Raw genomic sequence first — 14,340 nt, forward strand, 5'->3', positions numbered from 1 at the left:
GACCAGTCGGTAGAGCATGGTCCTCTGTAGATCAGTTGGTAGAGCACGGTCCTCTGTAGACCAGTTGGTAGAGCACGGTCCTCTGTAGATCAGTCGGTAGAGCACGGTCCTCTGTAGACCAGTTGGTAGAGCACGGTCCTCTGTAGACCAGTTGGTAGAGCATGGTCCTCTGTAGATCAGTTGGTAGAGCACGGTCCTCTGTAGACCAGTTGGTAGAGCATGGTCCTCTGTAGATCAGTTGGTAGAGCATGGTCCTCTGTAGATCAGTTGGTAGAGCATGGTCCTCTGTAGACCAGTTGGTAGAGCACGGTCCTCTGTAGACCAGTTGGTAGAGCATGGTCCTCTGTAGACCAGTTGGTAGAGCATGGTCCTCTGTAGACCAGTTGGTTGAGTATGGTCCTCTGTAGACCAGTTGGTAGAGCATGGTCCTCTGTAGACCAGTTGGTTGAGTATGGTCCTCTGTAGACCAGTTGGTAGAGCACGGTCCTCTGTAGATCAGTTGGTAGAGCATGGTCCTCTGTAGATCAGTTGGTAGACATTCTTTTATTTTATTTTTGTACATTTTAGTCATTTAGCAGACACCCTTACCCAGAGCAACTTACAGTAGTGAATGCATACATTTCATTTCATTTCATGCATTTTTTGTTTTGTTTTTTGTACTGGCCCCCCGTGGGAATCAAACCCACAACCCTGGCATTGCACACACCATGCTGGCATTGCAAACACCATGCTCTACCAACTGAGCCACAGGGACGACTATGAGCATGGTCATAGTCTTATGAGCATGGTCCTCTGTAGACCAGTGTAACGCCCTGGCCATAGAGAGGGGTTTTTTGTTCTTTATTTTGGTTAGGCCAGGGTGTTACATTGGGTGGGCGTTCTATGTTCCTTTTTCTATGTTTTTGTATTTCTTTGTTTTGGGCCGAGTAGGGTTCCTAATCAGAGGCAGCTGTCTATCGTTGTCTCTGATTAGGAATCATACTTAGGCAGCCTGTTTTCCTTTGGGGTTTTGTGGGTAGTTGTTTTCTGTCTTGTGTGTGTTCACCTGGCAGAACTGTTGGCTTTCGTTTTCCCTGTTTGTTTTTGAAGTGTCTCATTAAAAATCATTATGACCACTTACCACGCTGCATCTTGGTCCCCTCTTCCAGACGATCGTTACAGAACTACCCACCACAACTGGATCAAGCAGCGTGCTCTGGAGGAGATGGACACCTGGTCTCGTCAGGAGTGGCTGGGGAGGAAAGACTGGACATGGGGCCAGGTGATCGAAAGATATCGGAGCCTACCCGGGAAGAACGAGAGGCAGCCCCAAAAACATTTTTTGGGGGGGCACACGGGTAGTTCGGCTGGACCAGGGGTGAGGCCTGAGTCAACTACCCATGCTTTTCAGGTGCCTGCCTCTCGCACTCTCTCTCCAGTACGCCCTGTTCCTGCTCCCCGCACTAGCCTGAAGGTGTGTGTTACTAGTCTGGCGTCTCCAAAGCCAGTCCTATGCATCAGGCCTACAGTGCGCATTCCCCGTCCAGAGCTTCCGACGACAGTTCCCCGTCCTGAGCTTCCGGCGACAGTTCCCCGTCCTGAGCTTCCGGCAACAGTTCCCCGTCCTGAGCTTCCGGCGACAGTTTACAGTCCGGAGCCGACAGAGACGGCCGACAGTCCGGAGCCGACAGAGACGCTCCTCAGCCCGGAGCCTCCAGTGGGTCTCTCCAGCCTGGTCTATCCTGTGCCTCCTCCCAGGACCAGGCCTCCAGTGAGTCTCTCCAGCCTGGTCTGTCCTGTGCCTGCGCCCAGAGCCAGGCCTCCTTCATGTCTCCCCAGCCTGGTGAATCCTGGGCCAGAGCCGTCAGAGTCGCCCGCCAGTCCGGAGCCGTCAGAGCTGCCCGCCAGTCCGGAGCCGTCAAAGCCGCCCGCCAGTCCGGAGCCGCCAGAGCCGCCCGCCAGTCCGGAGCCGCCAGACCCGCCCGCCAGTCCGGAGCCGCCAGAGCCGCCCGCCTGTCCAGAGCCGCCCCCGCCGAGCCGCCCGCCTGTCGGGCCGCCAGAGCCGCCCGCCTGTCCGGAGCCGCCAGAGCCGCCCGCCGGCCCGGAGCCACCAGAGCCGCCCGCCAGCCTGGTGAGTCCTGTGCCTGCGCCCAGAGCCAGGCCTCCTTCATGTCTCCCCAGCCTGGTGAATCCTGGGCCAGAGCTGCCAGAGCCGCCCGCCTGTCCGGAGCAGCCAGAGCCACCCGCCAGCCGGGCGCAGCCAGAGCCGCCCGCCAGCCGGGCGCAGCCAGAGCCGCCCGCCAGCCGGGCGCAGCCAGAACCGCCCGCCAGCCGGGCGCAGCCAGGGTCGGTCGCCAGCCGGGCGCAGCCAGGGTCGCCCACCAGTCCTCCGGCGCAGCCAGGGGCGCCACTTAAGTGGGCGAAGCCGAGGGTGGAGCGGAGGCCACGTCCCGCACCTGAGCCGCCGCCGTAGGAAGGCCCACCCGGACCCTCCCCTTCAGAGTCAGGTTTTGCGGCCGGAGTCCGCACCTTTGAGGGGGGGGGGGGGGGTACTGTAATGCCCTGGCCATAGAGAGGGGTTTTTTGTTCTTTATTTTGGTTAGGCCAGGGTGTTACATTGGGTGGGTGTTCTATGTTCCTTTTTCTATGTTTTTGTATTTCTTTGTTTTGGGCCGAGTAGGGTTCCTAATCAGAGGCAGCTGTCTATCGTTGTCTCTGATTAGGAATCCTACTTAGGCAGCCCGTTTTCCTTTGGGGTTTTGTGGGTAGTTGTTTTCTGTCTTGTGTGTGTTCACCTGGCAGAACTGTTGGCTTTCGTTTTCCCTGTTTGTTTTTGAAGTGTCTCATTAAAAATCATTATGACCACTTACCATGCTGCATCTTGGTCCCCTCTTCCAGACGATCGTTACAACCAGTTAGTAGAGCATGGTCCTCTGTAGATCAGTTAGTAGAGCATGGTCCTCTGTAGTTCAGTTGGCATGGTGGTTGCAACACCAGGATTGTGGGTCTGATTCCCAGGACCACCCATACATAAAATATATGCACACATAACTGTAAGTCGCTTTGGATATTATTTATTGACGGATGACAAGGGAATGACTGCAGGGAAGGGGTGAAGGAAGAGAAGAGAGGAGAGGAGAAGGTGTTGGGGCTGCTCTGTACCTTACACTACTATAGTATTTGCCTACCTAGTTTAATATAGAAACAAGAGACGCATTCTGATGGAGAAAAACTCTAAATAATAGATGAACTACTGGCAGCATTCACAGCATTCACAGGGAGGGATCACGGTTCTGCCTGTGAGGTAGACCACTCACACAGTATACATGCTCACATACGCACACGCAAACACACATACTTCCCATTGTTTGAATATACAGTACAAGTCAAAAGTTTGGACACACTTAATTCGGGTTTTTCTTAACTATTATCTACATTGAAGAATAATAGTGAATACATCAAAACAAATACACATATGGAATCATGTAGTAACCAGAAAAGTGTTAAACATATCAAAATATATTTTATATTTGAGATTCTTCAAAGTAACCACCCTTTGCCTTAATGACAGCTTTGCACACTCTTGGCATTCTCTCAACCAGCTTCACCTGGAATGCTTTTCCAAAAGTCTTGAAGGAGTTCCCACATACGCTGAGCACTTGTTGGCTGCTTTTCCTTCACTGGGGCGGCAGGTAGCCTAGTGGTTAGAGCATTGGGCCAGTAACCGAAAGGTTAGGATTGAATCCCCGAACTGACAAGGTAGAAATCTGTCATTCTGCCCCTGAACAAGACAGTTAACCCACTGTTCCTAGACCGTCATTGTAAATAAGAATTTGTTCTTATCTGACTTGCCAAGGTAAAATAAAAATCTCTGCAGTCCAACTCATCCCAAACCATCTCAATTGGGTTGAGGTCAAGTGATTGTGGAGGTCAGGTCATCTGATGCAGCACTCCATCACTCTCCTTGGTCAAATCGGCCTTACACAACCTGGAGGTGTGTTGGGTCATTGTCCTGTTGAAAAACAAATGATAGTCCCAATAAGCGCAAACCATATGGGATGGCGTATCGCTGTGGTAGCCATGCTGGTTAAGTGTGCCTTGAATTCTAAATAAATCACCAAGTGTCACCAGCAAAGCCCCCCATACCATCACACCTCCTCCTCCATCCCTCGTGGTGGGAACCACACATGTGGAGATCACCCGTTCACCTACTCTGCGTCTCACAAAGACACGGCGGCTGGAACCAAAAATCTCAAATTTGGACTCATCATACCAAAGGACAGATTTCCGCCGGACTAATATCCATTACTCGTGTTTCTTGGCCCAAGCAAGTCTCTTCTTATTGGTGTGCTTTAGTAGTGGTTTCTTTGCAGCAATTCAACCATGCAGGCCTGATTCACACAGTCTCCTCTGAACAGTTGATGTTGAGATGTGTCTGTTACTTGAACTCTGTGAAGAATTTATTTGGGCTGCAATCTGATGTGCAGTTAAGTCTAATTAACTTATCCTCTGCAGCAGAGGTAACTATGGGTTGTCATTTCCTGTGGCAGTCCTCATGAGAGCCAGTTTCATCATAGCACTTGATGGATTTTGCGACTGCACTTCAAGAAACTTTCAAAGTTCTTGAAATGTTCCGTATTGACTGACCTTCATGTCTTAAAGAAATGATGGCCTGTCATTTCTCGTTGCTTATTCGAGCTGTTCTTGCCATAATATGGACTTGGTCTTTTATCAAATAGGGCTATCTTCTGTATACCACCCCTACCTTGATACAACACAACTGATTGGCTCAAACACATTAAGAAGGAAAGAAATTCCACAAATGAACTTTTAACAAGGCACACCTGTTAATTGAAATGCATTCCAGGTGACTACCTCATGAAGCTGGTTGAGAGAATGCCAAGAGTGTGTAAAGATGTCATATAGGCAAAGGGTGGCTACGTTGAAGAATCTCAAATATAAAATGTATTTTAAATTGTTTCACACTTTTTTGGTTACTATATGATTACATATGTGTTATTTCATAGTTTTTATGTCTTCACTATTATTCTACAAGAAAAACCCAAGAATAAGTAGCTGTGTTCAAACTTTTGCCGGTACTGTAGGCCTACATGAATATACCAATAATTTACAAAGTATGGATTAGTTCAACCCTTCGATTCGGATACACTACAGTCATATAGCTAGTTCCTCTGAGGGTGAGCCCTCAGTCTGATACACTACAGATATAGCTAGTTCCTCTGGGCCCTCAGTCTGATACACTACAGTCATATAGCTAGTTCCTCTGGGCCCTCAGTCTGATACACTACAGTCATATAGCTAGTTCCTCTGAGCCCTCAGTCTGATACACTACAGTCATATAGCTAGTTCCTCTGGGCCCTCAGTCTGATACACTACAGATATAGCTAGTTCCTCTGGGCCCTCAGTCTGATATACTACAGTCATATAGCTAGTTCCTCTGGGCCCTCAGTCTGATACACTACAGTCATATAGCTAGTTCCTCTGGGCCCTCAGTCTGATACACTACAGTCATATAGCTAGTTCCTCTGAGCCCTCAGTCTGATACACTACAGTCATATAGCTAGTTCCTCTGAGCCCTCAGTCTGATACACTACAGTCATATAGCTAGTTCCTCTGAGCCCTCAGTCTGATACACTACAGTCATATAGCTAGTTCCTCTGAGCCCTCAGTCTGATACACTACAGTCATATAGCTAGTTCCTCTGGGCCCTCAGTCTGATACACTACAGTCATATAGCTAGTTCCTCTGGGCCCTCAGTCTGATACACTACAGTCATATAGCTAGTTCCTCTGAGCCCTCAGTCTGATACACTACAGTCATATAGCTAGTTCCTCTGGGCCCTCAGTCTGATACACTACAGTCATATAGCTAGTTCCTCTGAGCCCTCAGTCTGATACACTACAGTCATATAGCTAGTTCCTCTGAGCCCTCAGTCTGATACACTACAGTCATATAGCTAGTTCCTCTGAGCCCTCAGTCTGATACACTACAGTCATATAGCTAGTTCCTCTGGGCCCTCAGTCTGATACACTACAGTCATATAGCTAGTTCCTCTGGGCCCTCAGTCTGATACACTACAGTCATATAGCTAGTTCCTCTGAGCCCTCAGTCTGATACACTACAGTCATATAGCTAGTTCCTCTGGGCCCTCAGTCTGATACACTACAGTCATATAGCTAGTTCCTCTGGGCCCTCAGTCTGATACACTACAGTCATATAGCTAGTTCCTCTGAGCCCTCAGTCTGATACACTACAGTCATATAGCTAGTTCCTCTGGGCCCTCAGTCTGATACACTACAGTCATATAGCTAGTTCCTCTGAGCCCTCAGTCTGATACACTACAGTCATATAGCTAGTTCCTCTGAGCCCTCAGTCTGATACACTACAGTCATATAGCTAGTTCCTCTGAGCCCTCAGTCTGATACACTACAGTCATATAGCTAGTTCCTCTGAGCCCTCAGTCTGATACACTACAGTCATATAGCTAGTTCCTCTGAGCCCTCAGTCTGATACACTACAGTCATATAGCTAGTTCCTCTGAGCCCTCAGTCTGATACACTACAGTCATATAGCTAGTTCCTCTGGGCCCTCAGTCTGATACACTACAGTCATATAGCTAGTTCCTCTGGGCCCTCAGTCTGATACACTACAGTCATATAGCTAGTTCCTCTGAGCCCTCAGTCTGATACACTACAGTCATATAGCTAGTTCCTCTGGGCCCTCAGTCTGATACACTACAGTCATATAGCTAGTTCCTCTGAGCCCTCAGTCTGATACACTACAGTCATATAGCTAGTTCCTCTGGGCCCTCAGTCTGATACACTACAGTCATATAGCTAGTTCCTCTGAGCCCTCAGTCTGATACACTACAGTCATATAGCTAGTTCCTCTGGGCCCTCAGTCTGATACACTACAGTCATATAGCTAGTTCCTCTGGGCCCTCAGTCTGATACACTACAGTCATATAGCTAGTTCCTCTGAGCCCTCAGTCTGATACACTACAGTCATATAGCTAGTTCCTCTGGGCCCTCAGTCTGATACACTACAGTCATATAGCTAGTTCCTCTGGGCCCTCAGTCTGATACACTACAGTCATATAGCTAGTTCCTCTGAGCCCTCAGTCTGATACACTACAGTCATATAGCTAGTTCCTCTGGGCCCTCAGTCTGATACACTACAGTCATATAGCTAGTTCCTCTGGGCCCTCAGTCTGATACACTACAGTCATATAGCTAGTTCCTCTGGGCCCTCAGTCTGATACACTACAGTCATATAGCTAGTTCCTCTGGGCCCTCAGTCTGATACACTACAGTCATATAGCTAGTTCCTCTGGGCCCTCAGTCTGATACACTACAGTCATATAGCTAGTTCCTCTGGGCCCTCAGTCTGATACACTACAGTCATATAGCTAGTTCCTCTGAGCCCTCAGTCTGATACACTACAGTCATATAGCTAGTTCCTCTGGGCCCTCAGTCTGATACACTACAGTCATATAGCTAGTTCCTCTGGGCCCTCAGTCTGATACACTACAGTCATATAGCTAGTTCCTCTGGGCCCTCAGTCTGATACACTACAGTCATATAGCTAGTTCCTCTGGGCCCTCAGTCTGATACACTACAGTCATATAGCTAGTTCCTCTGAGCCCTCAGTCTGATACACTACAGTCATATAGCTAGTTCCTCTGGGCCCTCAGTCTGATACACTACAGTCATATAGCTAGTTCCTCTGGGCCCTCAGTCTGATACACTACAGTCATATAGCTAGTTCCTCTGAGCCCTCAGTCTGATACACTACAGTCATATAGCTAGTTCCTCTGAGCCCTCAGTCTGATACACTACAGTCATATAGCTAGTTCCTCTGGGCCCTCAGTCTGATACACTACAGTCATATAGCTAGTTCCTCTGGGCCCTCAGTCTGATACACTACAGTCATATAGCTAGTTCCTCTGGGCCCTCAGTCTGATACACTACAGTCATATAGCTAGTTCCTCTGAGCCCTCAGTCTGATACACTACAGTCATATAGCTAGTTCCTCTGGGCCCTCAGTCTGATACACTACAGTCATATAGCTAGTTCCTCTGGGCCCTCAGTCTGATACACTACAGTCATATAGCTAGTTCCTCTGGGCCCTCAGTCTGATACACTACAGTCATATAGCTAGTTCCTCTGGGCCCTCAGTCTGATACACTACAGTCATATAGCTAGTTCCTCTGAGCCCTCAGTCTGATACACTACAGTCATATAGCTAGTTCCTCTGAGCCCTCAGTCTGATACACTACAGTCATATAGCTAGTTCCTCTGGGCCCTCAGTCTGATACACTACAGTCATATAGCTAGTTCCTCTGGGCCCTCAGTCTGATACACTACAGTCATATAGCTAGTTCCTCTGAGCCCTCAGTCTGATACACTACAGTCATATAGCTAGTTCCTCTGGGCCCTCAGTCTGATACACTACAGTCATATAGCTAGTTCCTCTGGGCCCTCAGTCTGATACACTACAGTCATATAGCTAGTTCCTCTGGGCCCTCAGTCTGATACACTACAGTCATATAGCTAGTTCCTCTGGGCCCTCAGTCTGATACACTACAGTCATATAGCTAGTTCCTCTGAGCCCTCAGTCTGATACACTACAGATATAGCTAGTTCCTCTGGGCCCTCAGTCTGATACACTACAGTCATATAGCTAGTTCCTCTGGGCCCTCAGTCTGATACACTACAGTCATATAGCTAGTTCCTCTGGGCCCTCAGTCTGATACACTACAGTCATATAGCTAGTTCCTCTGAGCCCTCAGTCTGATACACTACAGTCATATAGCTAGTTCCTCTGGGCCCTCAGTCTGATACACTACAGTCATATAGCTAGTTCCTCTGGGCCCTCAGTCTGATACACTACAGTCATATAGCTAGTTCCTCTGAGCCCTCAGTCTGATACACTACAGTCATATAGCTAGTTCCTCTGGGCCCTCAGTCTGATACACTACAGTCATATAGCTAGTTCCTCTGGGCCCTCAGTCTGATACACTACAGTCATATAGCTAGTTCCTCTGGGCCCTCAGTCTGATACACTACAGTCATATAGCTAGTTCCTCTGAGCCCTCAGTCTGATACACTACAGTCATATAGCTAGTTCCTCTGGGCCCTCAGTCTGATACACTACAGTCATATAGCTAGTTCCTCTGAGCCCTCAGTCTGATACACTACAGTCATATAGCTAGTTCCTCTGGGCCCTCAGTCTGATACACTACAGTCATATAGCTAGTTCCTCTGGGCCCTCAGTCTGATACACTACAGTCATATAGCTAGTTCCTCTGGGCCCTCAGTCTGATACACTACAGTCATATAGCTAGTTCCTCTGGGCCCTCAGTCTGATACACTACAGTCATATAGCTAGTTCCTCTGAGCCCTCAGTCTGATACACTACAGTCATATAGCTAGTTCCTCTGGGCCCTCAGTCTGATACACTACAGTCATATAGCTAGTTCCTCTGGGCCCTCAGTCTGATACACTACAGTCATATAGCTAGTTCCTCTGGGCCCTCAGTCTGATACACTACAGTCATATAGCTAGTTCCTCTGGGCCCTCAGTCTGATACACTACAGTCATATAGCTAGTTCCTCTGGGCCCTCAGTCTGATACACTACAGTCATATAGCTAGTTCCTCTGGGCCCTCAGTCTGATACACTACAGTCATATAGCTAGTTCCTCTGGGCCCTCAGTCTGATACACTACAGTCATATAGCTAGTTCCTCTGGGCCCTCAGTCTGATACACTACAGTCATATAGCTAGTTGCTCTGAGCCCTCAGTCTGATACACTACAGTCATATAGCTAGTTCCTCTGAGCCCTCAGTCTGATACACTACAGTCATATAGCTAGTTCCTCTGAGCCCTCAGTCTGATACACTACAGTCATATAGCTAGTTCCTCTGGGCCCTCAGTCTGATACACTACAGTCATATAGCTAGTTCCTCTGGGCCCTCAGTCTGATACACTACAGTCATATAGCTAGTTCCTCTGGGCCCTCAGTCTGATACACTACAGTCATATAGCTAGTTCCTCTGAGCCCTCAGTCTGATACACTACAGTCATATAGCTAGTTCCTCTGGGCCCTCAGTCTGATACACTACAGTCATATAGCTAGTTCCTCTGGGCCCTCAGTCTGATACACTACAGTCATATAGCTAGTTCCTCTGGGCCCTCAGTCTGATACACTACAGTCATATAGCTAGTTCCTCTGAGCCCTCAGTCTGATACACTACAGTCATATAGCTAGTTCCTCTGGGCCCTCAGTCTGATACACTACAGTCATATAGCTAGTTCCTCTGGGCCCTCAGTCTGATACACTACAGTCATATAGCTAGTTCCTCTGAGCCCTCAGTCTGATACACTACAGTCATATAGCTAGTTCCTCTGGGCCCTCAGTCTGATACACTACAGTCATATAGCTAGTTCCTCTGGGCCCTCAGTCTGATACACTACAGTCATATAGCTAGTTCCTCTGAGCCCTCAGTCTGATACACTACAGTCATATAGCTAGTTCCTCTGGGCCCTCAGTCTGATACACTACAGTCATATAGCTAGTTCCTCTGAGCCCTCAGTCTGATACACTACAGTCATATAGCTAGTTCCTCTGGGCCCTCAGTCTGATACACTACAGTCATATAGCTAGTTCCTCTGGGCCCTCAGTCTGATACACTACAGTCATATAGCTAGTTCCTCTGGGCCCTCAGTCTGATACACTACAGTCATATAGCTAGTTCCTCTGGGCCCTCAGTCTGATACACTACAGTCATATAGCTAGTTCCTCTGAGCCCTCAGTCTGATACACTACAGTCATATAGCTAGTTCCTCTGGGCCCTCAGTCTGATACACTACAGTCATATAGCTAGTTCCTCTGGGCCCTCAGTCTGATACACTACAGTCATATAGCTAGTTCCTCTGGGCCCTCAGTCTGATACACTACAGTCATATAGCTAGTTCCTCTGGGCCCTCAGTCTGATACACTACAGTCATATAGCTAGTTCCTCTGGGCCCTCAGTCTGATACACTACAGTCATATAGCTAGTTCCTCTGGGCCCTCAGTCTGATACACTACAGTCATATAGCTAGTTCCTCTGGGCCCTCAGTCTGATACACTACAGTCATATAGCTAGTTCCTCTGGGCCCTCAGTCTGATACACTACAGTCATATAGCTAGTTCCTCTGAGCCCTCAGTCTGATACACTACAGTCATATAGCTAGTTCCTCTGAGCCCTCAGTCTGATACACTACAGTCATATAGCTAGTTCCTCTGGGCCCTCAGTCTGATACACTACAGTCATATAGCTAGTTCCTCTGAGCCCTCAGTCTGATACACTACAGTCATATAGCTAGTTCCTCTGGGCCCTCAGTCTGATACACTACAGTCATATAGCTAGTTCCTCTGGGCCCTCAGTCTGATACACTACAGTCATATAGCTAGTTCCTCTGAGCCCTCAGTCTGATACACTACAGTCATATAGCTAGTTCCTCTGAGCCCTCAGTCTGATACACTACAGTCATATAGCTAGTTCCTCTGAGCCCTCAGTCTGATACACTACAGTCATATAGCTAGTTCCTCTGGGCCCTCAGTCTGATACACTACAGTCATATAGCTAGTTCCTCTGGGCCCTCAGTCTGATACACTACAGTCATATAGCTAGTTCCTCTGGGCCCTCAGTCTGATACACTACAGTCATATAGCTAGTTCCTCTGGGCCCTCAGTCTGATACACTACAGTCATATAGCTAGTTCCTCTTGGCCCTCAGTCTGATACACTACAGTCATATAGCTAGTTGCTCTGAGGGTGAGCCCTTACAGTCCTGCAAGAAGTGTAGTGTGAAGGTGATTTTCCCCTGTTAGCCTACTATGTAACACGCTTTCAGTACCTCCTTTAGCCTACTACCTCAGTTGGTAGAAAGCATTTGGTAGAAAGGCCCTATATAAATAAATCTAATCTAATCCAATCAAATCACATACAGTATTTCAAAGCAACTAGCATTGGACACCAGCACGCACGTGCCTCAGAGAGCCAGGGAAAAAAGCGATTTGACTCGCGTGCCCTTACACTCTTAATCCGGGGCCCCGGATGAGATGATGGAGTAGGCTGGTCTGTGAATGAGGATGGGGGTGAGGGAAGGGGGGCGAGAGGAAGTGACAGTGGGCTGGGCTTGGAGTGGGACTATGGGAGGGGTAGAGTTAGGGGATTTGCGTGGACCGACAGCTGGGCCGAGAAACGGGCTATTTCAGGATGGGGATTTATGTGTTTGGTTGCTACCTCAAATCCCGAGAGACCTCGAGTTTGCTGCCCTATCAATGACTACAATCTCTCATTTTTTTGTCACCTACACAGACGATCAATTGATCACTTTTTAATATTCTATTTTAAACCGTTGATGGCAATGTATTATGTAGATTACCTACCAGTTTAAATGAACATGAAATTGTGTTTTCTCACAGGGTTTTCCTTCCGTAACGCTGCATTTGTTTAGGCCATGCTGTTGTAAATATATATAAAACATGTAAACGATATTAATAATGGGTTAATAATAATAAAATAAAGAAAAGGTGAGATTTCTGAAATCTTCAAAACGTTTTGAGTTATGCTTCGATTCAGGGTTTCGACAGGAGGCTGCAGGAGCTTTAAAATGGGATTTTTTTCCTACACCTATTTTATAGCCTTTAGTTCAGCAGTGACTCCTGCCTCAGTGTCCAGTCGACCTACGGAGAATCCGTCTGACGAAATAACCTGTAGGCCTAGTCGACCCACGGTAGTTCGTCTGGCTGGAGCTGGAGCACCGCACTACATTTATCGAATAAATAAACCCAATAACTGGGGCGTTTTATTTTATTGCAGGCCTATTTGTACGCCATATAAGCCCCAATGCTTTTTTATGAATACATTTCAAAGTTACTAAATAAAAATGGATTGGAAACATTATTAATTAAACCAGTGGATGCGCGTGACCACTGCATTTGCATAGCGAAAGATAGGCCTATAATCCGCACCTGTAGTTGCAGGGGAAGTTTAAAATAATGTCCCAACTATGTACATGTTTAGAGCCATTGCATCGAACCGTCAGTTTGAATGTAAACTACTTGATTGAACACGCGACAATTAGGATGGCGATGTCCCCTAGGTCAGCCTACAATCCAAGGGTTTGGGTCAATTCGAATTTAAAGCAGTCCATTTAGGAAGTGAATTCAAAATTTAAAAAAATGCTACTTCGGAAATAAATAGCTACTTTCCAGTTTATTGAGAAGTCATTGAAAATGTGTGCCCTTTTCAAATAATTGAATTGGAATTTCAGTTTAATTCCTGAATTGACTGCATTCAGTTCGAATTTACACCTATACATTTCGATTGGAGTATTGCACAATGTTATACAGCCTATCCGAATCGAATTTCATACCATGCACTCTCTCGATTTGTTTGAGTTTTTCTAGTTTTCTAGTGATAATGTCCACTCCATCTCTGGACGCACACCAGATGTTGCCATTTTGCTGTGCCCCTGAGCGCACACTGTCCAAACGAGTCCAGGTGCACCTAGCATACAGTGCGCGTCACTGAGATTCAGGTATCGACCGTGCGCTATATTGTCTGAAAGTGCCACTTCTTTTTAGTCACTTTCACGAACAGTTGCCCTTTTGGACTTTGAATATCACCAATAAAGGTTATAGGGTGGTAAGAATTGGGAATGGGTAGCAGATGGTGATCAATTACCGCAGCCTATAGAAAAAGCTATTTTCAATAAACGGTTTACATAAAAATAAAGCAAGCCATAAGCAATTGTTAAGAAGTTAAGGAGGTACCTGTGTATCTTTCCCAGATTCTTGGCTGCAACCGCCTTAAACCTGTCTGGTCGGATCTCCATCCTCGCGACTCCGCGATCCAGCCGGTGTGCTATCCCGCGCGCACTCCAGCTCTAAACGCAGTCCCTCTCTTTCTCTCTCTCTCTCTCTCACACTCCATCCCTACCACTTCTTGCGCTCCGATACACAACAGAAATGGCTTGTCATAAAATGCATATTTCTAAATACAATAGCCTACATTTAGATGTAGCATAGTCTAGCCTATAGGCAGGCCTATCTTTATTATTGCGCCCATTCGGAAGTTACTTTTCTTTCACAGGATAGCATAGCCTACACTACCCTCTCGAAACAACATTGTTAGAGCTCTCATCCACCAAATGTAGGCCTATGTATAATTTGGGGTATTTTAATCAATGGACATGATAAAAGTAATAAACATAGTTTTGTCGTCATGTGATTAAAAAACACGATACTAAAACTTTTCTGTCATCCACTTATTTTTGACACGGACTG

At 47.2% G+C, this 14,340-nt stretch overlaps 1 protein-coding gene across 1 annotated transcript in view; it reads right to left on the reverse strand.

Moving 5' to 3' along the window:
• LOC106601845 (vesicular glutamate transporter 1) overlaps positions 1-13,968 on the reverse strand; it is a 60,681-nt gene extending 46,713 nt beyond the window's left edge. The window contains exon 1 of the mRNA XM_045715723.2: positions 13,828-13,968. Coding sequence (XP_045571679.2) covers positions 13,828-13,889 — 62 coding nt within the window. The 5' untranslated portion in view covers positions 13,890-13,968. The remainder of the gene's footprint in view (positions 1-13,827) is intronic.
• Positions 13,969-14,340: the final 372 nt, after the last annotated feature.

The sequence above is a fragment of the Salmo salar genome, chromosome 03, assembly GCF_965601325.2.
Source record: "Salmo salar chromosome 03, fSalSal1, whole genome shotgun sequence".
In the NCBI taxonomy this organism is placed as follows: domain Eukaryota; kingdom Metazoa; phylum Chordata; class Actinopteri; order Salmoniformes; family Salmonidae; genus Salmo; species Salmo salar.